At 36.3% G+C, this 13,307-nt stretch overlaps 1 protein-coding gene across 1 annotated transcript; it reads right to left on the bottom strand.

Moving 5' to 3' along the window:
- Positions 1–381: 381 nt before the first annotated feature.
- Positions 382–13,240, bottom strand: LOC139970753 (uncharacterized). The gene is made up of 8 exons (XM_071976713.1): positions 13,084–13,240; positions 10,356–11,204; positions 8,868–9,042; positions 6,734–7,053; positions 5,097–5,193; positions 4,431–4,580; positions 3,145–3,474; positions 382–2,501 (listed from the first exon to the last, which is right to left on the bottom strand). Exons 2-8 carry the CDS (start codon positions 11,096–11,098, stop codon positions 2,178–2,180), a joined length of 2,139 nt encoding a protein of 712 aa, XP_071832814.1. The 5' UTR covers positions 11,099–11,204; positions 13,084–13,240; the 3' UTR covers positions 382–2,177.
- Between the last annotated feature and the right edge of the window lie 67 nt (positions 13,241–13,307).

The raw sequence follows: 13,307 nt of genomic DNA, 5'->3' as shown, positions 1-13,307 counted from the left end.
AATATTACTTTTAACTTAAAGGTGATTTACAGTATTATGGCATTTCAAAACCATGATAAAATATTACTGAGTAGTAAACCTATAGGGTGTTTAAAATGCAATTCATAATACTAGCACAGGGATTATTTTACTTTTGACTAATGGAAGAGAAACATGGAACATTCTTGAAAAATTTGAATTCATCACATACCACAGTTGAGATACTGAAAGATTTGAAACCAAAAGGGTATTGAAGCAAACAGTTGTGATGTCACAGGGGTGCATTTAAATAACTACTTCAAAATTGGGATGGTCACAACATGAATACACCACTTGTGCAATACATTTCCTATATATATATATATATATATATATATATATATATATATATATATATATATATATATATATATATATATATATATATATATATATATATATATGGTTATCTACACAACTTTAAGGTAAGGTTGGCACCCTATCCAATCCAAGGTCAATATATCAGAGCAAAGCAATGTAATTTTTTTATCTGTGTCCTACAATTACATAAATGTATGCTTCAAGTTCACTTTGGTACAAAATGTTTCAAATTCTTCTCAAAAGCAGTACATAGGAATTGAATGCAAATGTTGCAAGAATGCTTTTACAATGTTTTTATTTTATCAATTATAACTTAAATTCCCTCCTAGACTAACTTTTTGAAGACTATTTCTCATAGTCATGTCTCTACAATAACATAACCATCCTCAAATATGTTTCTTAAACATGAAGCAAAGGTGGCAACTTCAACTTTCAGCCTGAAAACTTTGTGACATCACATACACAATTATAGGAACTGGCTTACTATTAAAAGTGCTTTTTTCCAGCTTATATAAAGATATAAAACACATCCAGATAGCACATGATTTGAAGTATTTTTTTAAGGGATGGACTATAGTGTAGAACAATACCTATTTCGTTTGGCATAGTAACAAAACAACTAATAGTAGGAACCAAAGCTTCAGCTAGCTGCTGAGATTTATATCCTGTTTGCTTGATTGTAGTGTTCAAGACTGGTTTCTTGCTCACATACACACACATGTTGAGACTTAGTTTTCATGGCTCAAAAATGAGAAATTATTCTTACTTATAGCACTTACCATATCTTACTATTAAATAAAGGTCACTTTACAAGGTTCATAAACAATCTAGCAATAAGTCAATCACACTCTATATCCATAAAATTTATGAAATGGCCATATCTATATGCAAGAGAATTGGCCTAAAGGGTGCCAAAAAACTTTCAAAACAGCTCACAATATCAACATGCAAGTTTGCAGTTTCAAGACGAAGAAGGAAAATAAAGAAACTCAGCCTGTATAATTTGTGTGTAAATCTTTGAACGTTACTCTGAAGGAAACAAAATGCATAATTTTATTTTTTTAATTAAGATCAAAGAAGAAGGTAGCTATGGCAGAACACTGAGAGAAGGATGACCAAAAGTTAGGGAATGTCATATTTGTTATTTTTGGCTTCATTCTGATATTCAAATATTTCCTGAGTAAAAGATCCCTGTACTTTTCTATGTATACATCAAAAGTAATGTAAAAGCAACAAAATTACTTATTATCATGCAATAAACAGTCAATTTATAAAGCTTTCATGTCCTAGTAAAGTCACTACCATTAATGGTGCAACAATTACAGTACATGGTGTTATCACAGTAATCTTTCAATCTTCACAATATGATACAAACATTCTAGTACCATATAGTTTGTGAGACTTCTGCGATCTGGCACTAGCATGATTTGGCATAAAGAGCTCTATATGATTACAGATACATTCAGACAAGGGAATACTGTTTATATGTTAAGCAGCAACTGGCATCATTTATTTCATGATTACAGTCACACCCAGTCACTGGACTACTGGTATCCATCGAGTAGACACTCCTAGTCACCGGCATATGACCCTCAAATGATTACAGTAAAAGACTGACCATAAACCCACTGTTATCTGGAGATGACAACTGTGGCTAGTCATCGGATTACTCCTAGCTGTTTTGATGGCATCCACTCCATCTCACGTGGGAACTCCAAATGTGTATTGGAAATTCACCCAAGCCTAAGTAGGTCTCCCAACTTAATTAGCTTAAATGAGGTGTTACCACATCTTTAGTTGTAGGAACCAGACACTGAAAAGGACCAGATACCATGACACTAGCTGGCTACAGGATCTTCCACAGAAAGGAAAGGTACCTGATCTGTGGTCTGCACTGATGTAGGTACGGCTGGCCTCTCAGGATCCCCCTGATCAAACACTTCAGTCTCAACAGTCAGTAGAGCTTGAATGGTCTCAATGGTCATGCCTTCAGGGGCTTGTATTTGCATTGCAGTACCATCAGGTTTCTGGACTAGGAAATTGCCATCTGACATTTGTAGGATGGTGCTCCCCTCTGGAACCATTGGTGTAGTAGCAGGCTGCAACGACTGAGGTGATGGCAAGGCTTCTGGTACCATTGCCTGGATGACTGTCGAGTGATCCTAAAAAACGAGGTGAAAGAGTAAACAATTATGCTGGCCAAAATCTATACATTTTTCTAAGAAATTCTTGCAACAATGCCAAACGATCATTGATGGGAATTCAATGCCTTGTTACACCTTTATGAACCACACAAAGAGGCATGTATAGCATTAATTACATTAAATATAAACATACCCCTGTGTGTTTCAATACTGGAAATACAGCTAAAACATCAATGGAATATTTCTAGGTACATTTAATTGGCAAGTACTTAGCTATGTTCACAAAACCTCTGCCAACTGGTGCTATGGTTGCTGGTCCTGTAGTTCACAGTGAAGTTTATAGTGAGTTTAAGCCTCAAACAAAAATCGTTGGTTATGATCATCCAGAGTACAACTTAAAGTATTCTGAATATTCAATTTTCAGCTGTTGTGAAATTTTTGTGACTTTGAAATAAGAAATTCAATCCAGGTTGACACTTTACAATTGTTTTGTTTATTGAACTGTAGAAAACAACAGAAATCAAAACTGTCTGAAGGTGCGAATTGGGAGTTTCTGAACTATGAACAGCTTGAAAGTCCCTGGAAAAAAGATGGGACAAATTACCTGGACAGTCTCTATAAAAGTAAGCTAAGCCCCAAAAAAAACTACTCAGAGACTCACCTGGACCGAATCGGCACTTAACGTGGATACCACAGGCGGCAATGGATTGGACAAGGTGTCTGTTGGCTCCTGTAGAGGTATGGCCTCTGTGAGGGAGCTGGCTGGGTCATGAATAGATAGGGCAGTGGCAGGCTCATGGAGAGCACCATGCTCAGATTCCAAATGAACCGAGGAGTCAGTAGGCTGAACCGTCTGGTTCAGGTTGAGATCGTCCGCTCCTGAATTTAATACTGTTGAGTCGAGCTCCTCGACATTGACAATCATACCACCTACATCTACAGATGCTTCACTGCACGGCTGAATCTGAATAAGAGTCTTCACAGTTGGGACCTGTGAGTTGATGATATTACATTATCTGATGGGTGATCTCTTTACAACTGGCCAAAACAAGGGTGGGGGGGTGGGAAATTTAGTCTGACACTTCTCTAATGTAAACAAAAAACATTTATAGTACAAAGCTGGATTAATATCCAGTCGTCTAACTACTAGGATTGTTCATTACCCAGATTTCTATACTGAACCATTCAAAAAACGATTAAATATGGACTTGTGTCCGAGCTGAACAATTTCTTCATCAACTTAATTCGTGTTTGCGATTCAGCACAAAACTGGCCCAGGCACACAAGAAATATAACACAAATAGTACTTGCATTGTAATATGCCAGTTCAGCTACAAGGCATAAAACGTGCCAAGTCAACAACCATGGTCACTTTGTTTCCATGGTCACTGTGTTTCCATGGTTACCATGCTTTGCCTGCCTTACAAGAATGTGGCAAAAATTATAATAAATTAATAAAATGCCACTAATTTGAACAAAAGCAACACATTTGATAACTTACACCTTTTTCTTGGCATTGAGGTTGCTCATTTTTCAATCTAGTGTACACCATAAACGCAATAACAATGCTATTCTGTCACTTCACTAGTCCATTTTCAATTTCAATCAATGAAGAAAATGGAAAATTTCAACAGTTTTCTGATTTGTTTCTTGTGAGCGATTACTTCTTCAACATTGTTTCAAAAGTTTTAACAAATAGTACCATTTTGCATCCAAGCAAATTTTCTCAAAGGGAGGGGCCACCCTTAGACCCTTTCCCGTGGGTGACATAACAACTTACCCCCCCTCCACCAGGACAATCAGCTGCTTGACTTTAGTTGAATTCTTTAGCACATCTGTTTGGCTTTGATTCACCTGTATCATCAACTAAGAAGTGAGTAGTGATGTATAAATATCAAACATAACCAAACCTAAAAGACCGATGAGAACCAAAGTATATTTACTTACGGATAATTTACTGGCTGCTGTTTCTGCCACTGTGTTGGTTGCTGAGCTCTTCAAGGCATTATCAGGGAAGATGGTTTCCACTCCCAAAATTTTATCACCAATTTTTGTGCATTTAGGGACTTGTAACAATCCCTGGGCAGCTGCTAGTTCCTGCAAGATATAAATCTCCATATTAACACCTATGAAACAGAAACCCTTAACCAGAGTTGTGACAAATCGACGACTTTCGTCACTACTTTCTGAGATGAAATCAGAAGACAGAAATTAAATTAAATGTTGTGATCATGCCATTTAAACCAACACGTACATCAACACTTGGAAGAAAAGTCGTTTCTATAAGGTTGGCTAAAACAGATTGCTTTGTACCTTCAACAGTTTTAAATTTTTTGTAACTAATCAAATATTTTATATTACAAACACTGGTATGTAAAAGTGCTCCTTTTGCAGGAAGATACTATGCAGAGATACACAATGGACAGCTAAAGATATTTCACTTTCTGAAGGTGCTACAAACATTGCATATTGCAGAAATAGGACATTGCTTGATCCGGATCGGTGCCTCACAAATGGTACTTGGTTTGTCTCGCTATTGAGGATAGTTGTCAGGGTAAGAGGAGTTATTTAACCATGTCACTATGCATAGATCATAACTCAGTGCAAACTCACGGAAGACAACGAGGGTGCATCAACGTCTGTTATCTCTTCATCAATAACTGTTGTTGATTTTGCAGACTCCGACGTCGATTCCATCAGTTTAACGACACTGTAAATATAAACAGATGGATTCAATTGCACACATAGTGCACTTTGCCTGGTATAACAAAATGGACATGGCATGTTGAATATGCAAAATGGGCATGGACTGTTGAATATGCAAAATGGACATGGAATGTTGAATATGCAAAATGGACTGTTGAATATGCAAAATGGACATGGACTGTTGAATATGCAAATTGGACATGGCATGTTGAATATGCAAAATGGACATGGACTGTTGAATACGCAAAACGGTCAAATTGTTTCAATGGGAAGATTCACAATAGCTGTTTTAGTATACAGATACTAAGTTATGTTTATGATGTACAAGTTAACATAAACTCTCAATAAAATGTAAACATGGAAATATTACATAGTTTATATGGTAGCAGCATATACTGCAACATATCTCTGTGACAACAGCAACTGTATCTATATTAGTGATTAACATAAAATGAAACACTACAATGATTACACCCTTTTGCCAATTCTTGATGACTTTGTTGTTGTCACACACAGTCACCATGGCGAGAGCATTTCTTTCACTCACGATACCAAGTACAGTAAAACGTTGGTAACAAATACTGTACTTTTCTTACTAGTGCAATTGTGCTAAATCTCATATGAAACTTTTAATTTTATTATAAAGTATGAAACGATGGAAACATGAAAAGTATTCACATTCTGAGGGTGTGACAAACAAGTTCTAAAAGCTTGAACACCTTTAGCATTGGTCAACTTTCATAACCTGCATTTAGCCTCCTATGGATTATTGGTTGAGAGGGTCGAAGGGCGATGGGCAGTTCGTTCTTAAAAGCATGAAAATAGATCTCTAGTAAGAAATACCAGGGCAAAGCCAATATCATTAAAATTAAAAACTGGTCCCTTGTGAAGAAGAGTCTTGTTTCCTATGATAAGATACACTTGTAAGAATCTCTTTATTTTGCATTTACATGTCATATCTCCTCGCAATCTCACATATACAAGATATTATATGTGTGGCATGTTTGTGTGGCATGTTTGTTGAAAGGTCTAAAGACCCAATGTTAACAAATTTGCTACAGGAATATATTTGCACAGCCTACTTCATACATGTAGCAGAAGTGGCTTAAAAAATATATTCAAAGAACCATTCCAACTCATGTAACTTGACATTTAATTAATGTATTTTCATCTATTAAATACATTGATTGCTGTTGTACCAACCTTAAGTACGGTATAAGAAAAAAAACACATCAAAAAAGGTTGTTAAATTTAGTGTACTGATAGAGAAAAAAAAACCTTGAATAGTTCTCATAAATCACCCCCCCCCCCTAAAAAAATAAAATAAAATCTGTAAAACTATACCACCATCCACACACATGCACAATCAAAAACAGCCCTCATATCTGAATAAAAAATTGAGCCATGGTTACTGATGTAATAAAAATATTCATAACAAGTAATAACATGTAATAAGCCATCCATTTTAACTGTTTATATGCCATATTGAGTGACCAAGTAATATCACGTTGAACAGTCCAACTTGGTAATACCACACTACTCACCTTGGTGGTAAAGATTCTTTACGGATATCACAGATGTATCCCTTACTCGTCCCTAACACTCCACTAAGTTCTCCAGAGAGTTCTACCATTGGTCGGTCGTCTGTCTCTCTGTCAGAGACCAAACACTCCCTGCTTACAGTCTTTAACTGATCCAACAAATCCTCAAACTCCTTCAAGAGGGTCACAAAGCTGATCTTATCCGGTTCTGTCTTCCTTTTTTTGAATGCCCTCATCAAAAGAAAATCCCAAGGTGATAATATTTCAGAAAGTCTAGGCATAGTCAAAGAGATTAGATCTTCATCTGGTATTTCAGTAAGGAGCTGAAAGGAGAAGTTAAATAATATCAATTGGCTGTTAGTTTGGCCAGCTGAGGGATCCTGTTCTCTCTATCTCTCTCTGGATTAATCATAACATTGGCTCATATGATCGATAAATATAGTACAAAATTTCACCATTTCAGGCCTAGAATTCCAAACGTTTCGCCACTTGCTTTAAAAACTGCAAGTGCTTAAAACATATACTGGTTAAAATCAAAGTTGTCATTTTCCTGTATTGCAGGTCACATCAGTTACTGTACCGGCTGTTGAGAGCAGCCCAATAATGTATGCTGATTATATGCTGCAATCAGGAAATCATTTGGATTCTTTGATTGACGATTGTTAACCAACTTACCAAACCTTTATGTTCTTAAATACTACAGGCAGAAAAAATGCTAGTGCCTTTTTTTTCTACTGGCAAACAGAAAAATCTACCGGCAGTTAGCCAGTAGAACAGCCTGAATTCCAAGTCTTGCACTTATGGTATAATGGCATGTTCCATGATTTGTACAGAAAATGTGCAAAGTGATATCGCAGATCTATGGGACTCAACACTTCCCTGTCAGTGCAAGGCCAACTAAATCCTTCACTATTGCCTCAAATATTACCTTTGAAGAGGTTGGAAATATGGTCAAACAAATAACAAACCATCAAGGATAACATTAGATAGAAGTTCAATGTTTATACAGTATACAAAACATATCTAATAACATTGATGTATATGCAACCTTTCTACACCAATATTGAGATTTCTTTGTTGTCATTTCAAGGTAATTTAGCTACCACATAAACCTATTTTGACAATTTGTTAAAACCTCATGATCGTGACCAAGCCAGTTCCTATTTCCTCATTGGTTAAACATTTTTCACTCTATAAAAATATTCTTTCAGCTTCAACTAAACAAGAGAGAAACCTGGGGATGGATTCCCTCCCTTTTTGAACGACAAAATAATGCAATGAAGCGTAAATAAGTCTTACCCTTTTATTTCCCTTTTGACTTTGCGTTGATTTCAAGGGCTGTTTCCTACACTTACAGTAGGTAGTCAAGCCACTTTGATTGATGAATTACCAATGTTTATCAGTGAAAGTCAGTGCTATCGAAAGGTAAAATATGTACCTACAAAAGTTGTCTTCAATTCTCTGTTGACACATTTCACAATGTTCCTTTGATTTGAAAATTTTGAAATCAGCAGTTAAATGAGAATACCCTGCTTTCAGTACCAGGTTAAAGGCGGCTTAAGCAGGGCTGTGACACCTGCCCCCCCGCCCACATTTAGGGGGCCCTCACATGTTTTGACATTAAAAAATTCACTGTGTTATTAAGACGAGCCGCGATATGAAACATATGAAACATATGGAATGGATCGAGAATCACTGCTGCAAAAACTTACTTGGCGTGAGGCTAAGGTGTACCTTACCTGTTATTCAGAAAGAAAATATTTGTAATATTTACATTACAGTTTGTACAACAGTCAAGTGTCTTGCGCCAAGGTGCTCAAGATCTCTGGCGCACACAAGAAGCTGACTTGATCATTGTTTGTACATGATGCACACAAGAAGCTCATTCATTGATGGATATAGTTTGAAGACTATACAGTGTGAAATGATTGTGAGGTGATCATGTTTCACAAATTTATGTACCTGTAAGGGTTATTGGTATATGTGTTGTTTATATTAAATATAAATATACCACTATGCAAGAATCAAGCCCTTACTCCCATCATGTCATGCATCGAGGTGCTATACACAACACAAGAAATAATCGTATTAAAGACTATATACTGTGTGGAATTATCATGATATTGTAGTTACTTACTTCTTTTAACTTTGCAGAAGATGATAACCTGTTACCAAAGTTCCCAACTCGACCTCTAGCTCTCCTTCTGCCCCTGCTGTAACCTCTAAAACCTCTATGACCTCTCCGTGGGGTATGCTGACCCCTGATGGCAGCGGTAGGTGTTGTTGTGTGCCCTGTCTCTTCGAGGGGCAAGCTAAGAAAGGGAGACATTTATACGACTTCAGAATAATAACTTACAATATCATTTTACGGAATAGTAAGTTTGTACTTCCCGAGTCCTGACAAGTGCTCACAGAAATACTGCAAACAATCGAGACTCATCCACTATTTCCGTGTGGACACCTTCAACAATCTTATAGTCTGCCATTACCTGTTTCAAGTATAGACAGAGATGAAAGCAACCCTTTCATCATCAGTGCAATGATACTGAAGATGCTATGAAAGTTTACAGAAAAACAAAAATCTCATTCAACTTTTCCTAAGCCACAAAAACATTCAACTCCACTGTGGTACAGTATAAGCAATGCAGAGGGTCATATAAGGGTGCCTATTCCATCAGATGGTATTCTAGTATTCTTAGTTAAGATAGAAGTTTGATATTCACATGTCATGTACTTTAATTTCATTATCAGCAAATTAACTTTGGACTGTGGAATAGACTGTGCATAGATATTTTCGCGGTAAAGGTCTTGTGAACTATTATCCGTACTACATATCTGTAACACTATCTTAATGATTGCAAAGGAAAGGGTGGACAGAATGTGTCAGTTTTCTTCTAATGTTGGACTACACAAATTTGTTGGGCAGTTCATCGTAAATTCCTACTGTTATGGGCAGTGGTTAACCACTGGCTGATACTCAGCTGTGATAGAACCAATATTTAATGTAAGTCATATTTGTGAATCAAATATAAAGTTCTATATAACTCTAAAAACATTTTCTATAGAGCAAATTTTACCATCTGAAACAACCAAAATTTTCTAATATTCGGACAGAAAAAAAAATCAGCTATTGAGGTTGTGGTCCAAGACAATTAGTTGCTTGTATCAAATTCAGATGGCGTTGTAACAAAATACTCCCAAATAGGTAACAACCATAAATTTTGATTACACTACATTACTTTGGATATATTGACATAAAACAAAAATAGTGGTAGGGAGAGGTGTTACACTCACTAGTTCATAGCTTACCGTGCAAATTACCAATATTTAACGAAAGTCTTATGTACTTAATTAAATGATTGTCATGAAACAAAAAACAAATGTACCATTTGTTCAACTGTGCAAATTTGAAGATAAACCGTTAATGCCTACAAACTGATCAAAATATGATCTATATATAGTAAACCGTAATATAGACAGATTTCCATTAGTGCATGGCTATATAAAATATTGTTGTTTTTACCTCCTCAAGTTTTTGCACTAATTTGGATAATGGAAAAAGTTACAAAAGGACATATTATATTATTTTACTGACATGACTAAGCTGTAAGTTCTAAATTTATACCTGTCTTGCTGTGAGTGGATGGTTACTCCCTCCGTCTCAACCACAGATCCATCTTTGGCCTTATTGCTCTGCTCTCCTGAATTTGGACGCAACGTCTCCTTAACCCTGTATAGAGGTGGCTTTGAAACTCTTCCAGACCTAGTTTTGACCTGCAAGGATTTCTGGAACTGTAGAACATTTGTCTTTTCCTCCTGAGTTCCCTCAACTTTGGGCTTTCTCGCTCGTTTGCCTCTCAAAGATAAAGTTGTTCCGTTCCTCTTTCTGGTCTTGAGATTGTTCAAATTCAAGTTGTTAATCGGCGTGAAGGGATAGTTTACCTTTGGTAGCTGCAAGGTTTCTGGCATTCTGACGATCGTGATAGGTTGACCGGGGTTGTCTCTCAACAGGGTCTGCACAGCCTCTGAATTAACTATATTATTGATGAGCGCCTGATTAACGATGGTATTTGTACCGGGAACTGTCTTTACAGAGACTTGCAAGGGATTAGAACCCGACGTGGTTATGCTGGTGCTGACCACCTGCTGCGAGGGTAAGGTCGAAGACGGCTGTTGCGGGATCAAGGACGTCTCGTGACACGATGCGACAGGCAAAGAGAGGTTGCTGCTCTTACTTGGATTCATCAAATCATCCACAGATGGTGTACTTCCTGATGGTATACTTAAATCTTTTTCAAGAGATGTATGAACCAATGGATACAGCATTGTATCCTCAGGTTGTTGGCCAACTGTGTTGCTCTCTTCCATTTTGTTACAAGGTAGTCCAAGAATTTAAGAAATCGTTGCGGTTTGCATTTTGGTACAGTTTTTCGGTCTTACTTCAATGAAGGCTTTTCCCAACTTCACATGAATCCTGCCAGGGTGGGAAAGAATTTATGTGATAGTCATTTAACACTAACGTATCAACAATCGTTTTATGTTTTTCGGTGAGTATTATTTGTTTGAAATTCAAAGCAGCCTATCTAGGAAACAATGGTAAAGTCAGAAACTTTGAAGGTAAACAATGCCATTCATTGTTTTATGTAAAGAATACAATTGAGCCTTTTTCAAATCAAAAGCATCCTTGGCCTGTACATGTATATAATGTTAAAAGTAAAACAAATCTTCAATGGGTAATCACATTCTTGAAACTCAAAAGCGTCACCGTGCATTATAGTTGACTCTCTGAGATACGTGATTAGCAAGCTATTCACTCTGGCTGCATATCATCATATATTGTATATTCTGTCATTGCCTTAATAAACATTCATCATAAGTTTACTAGTATGATGCATTTCTGATTAGATGTACATACATTATAGAAGTCTCTTGTGTTCATTCTCAAACTAGTGAGAAAGTGACACAATTACATTATGTTACATTTGATTACACTTAAAAAAGAGGAGCATATTTGATGGTGATATACTGGCAGAATTTTATAACTTGTCTTTACAAGTACTTCTATCTACTACTCAAGATATTAATGTTTTGATTATCGATAAATATAGAAACTCATAATTTGATCGGCAATATCCAGCCAAGCAGCTAAATTATACTGATCACCAACTATATATCTGCACCAACCTGTCATTAGCAGTAACCTTGCTTCACTTCAAAGATATCGCATTGCATAGCATCTCCTAATGCTGAAATATTTTTTAATGAAACTTCCTCTTTTTGCAGGAACATGTAAGAATGATACATGTTCACATTACATTCTTTGTCAAATTTTTCTAGTGTAAATTTTCAGAAAGAGTTGGTGAAGGATTAAACTTTGGGTCGTCTCGGATGATCCTACGATTGTTAAAAAATTAGCTCTGCCATTGTGTTCTGCAGGAACGATGTTAGGGAGACCATTCAATTTACATAGCCTTTACTACTTCAGAGGTGGATGTGTAAAACCCACAGATGTTTTATAGGCCCTATATTACTTTTAAAATTGCTACCTTGTTTAAGACGGATTTTGCGCAACTCAGCCTATTTTTACCCAATTCTACAGATTTTTGGGGATGTAGCATTTAAATACCTAGGCCTAACTGTGAAAATCAATGTGAGAACAACATTATAAAACTGCTTATCTATTGTCATGAGCCAGTGTAGTTAAATATTCAAAAGTATGAGTGCCATACTTATCGATCCTAGCAGGATCTTCATAATTTAAGAAACAGTGAAAGGGAAACAGACACATCCAAAAGGGACGGTTGGAGAGACCACTAACCTGGTTCAATTATCCAACTTAGCTGTCTGTCTTTATGTAAGTTGATGCATTCTCACATAGTATTTCACCCATTTACAGGAATTATACTGTAAAACATGTGCCAAGTTCAGGAAATTTTTCCTTCCACTTTTTCACCCGGCTTTTATTACTGTAAACAGTATAAATCTTATTCTAGAGGAATCTGATCAAAATAATGATGAAATACTGTATCTGAAGGATAAAACTAAACCAAAGAGCAATATAATATATTATCATTAAGTTTGTCATTTAAATGAACGTTTGTTCGTTTAGCATAGCGAAGTTACCGTTCCCACCTTACAATACAATACGGTAAGACAGTATAGGCCTAGCCATTGTAATATACGATAGGCCTATCCTATTCCTACTAGTAGTAGTAGTACTACTAAAGTATTACAAGCTTAGCCTAACTTAGGCTTACGTTTACTGTATCAAATATCATGTATGATGTCAATTGAACGACAGATAAATGATATTACAAAATCCAATCAGTCCTAATATGAAATATATTTTCTACCACTTTTGTAGCCACGAAGTCATATCTCATTTGGCCTGACAAAGAATTAATCTCTTCTAGATTTTCACGCTTTCCTTTGAACAAAGGTACCGCTTTGTTCGTCTTTTAACTTCTTAATCTTATGGAAGTTGCACAGTATCTGGTTATATTGAGTACGGTAGTCTGTACGTCAACAAATGTATATTTAAAGTGTACGGCGTTTCTAAGTATAAATAGCTGTGTAG

Source organism: Apostichopus japonicus, chromosome 8, assembly GCF_037975245.1.
Source record: "Apostichopus japonicus isolate 1M-3 chromosome 8, ASM3797524v1, whole genome shotgun sequence".
NCBI classification, from domain to species: Eukaryota; Metazoa; Echinodermata; class Holothuroidea; order Aspidochirotida; family Stichopodidae; genus Apostichopus; species Apostichopus japonicus.
The sequence above is the reverse complement of the archived record's forward strand: the minus strand, read 5'-3'. Positions and strand labels throughout refer to the sequence as shown.

What these genes read in the sequence shown, in the direction of transcription:
- LOC139970753 (XM_071976713.1), bottom strand. Translation starts at nt 11,098, where the DNA reads ATGGAAGAGAGCAACACAGTTGGCCAACAACCTGAGGATACAATGCTG. An exon ending in ATGCACCCTCGTTGTCTTCC is followed by an intron (nt 4,581 to 5,096) that starts GTGAGTTTGCAC and finishes TATATCTTGCAG; the next exon opens with GAACTAGCAGCTGCCCAGGG. An exon ending in TAAGTGCCGATTCGGTCCAG is followed by an intron (nt 2,502 to 3,144) that starts GTGAGTCTCTGA and finishes CTCGTTTTTTAG; the next exon opens with GATCACTCGACAGTCATCCA.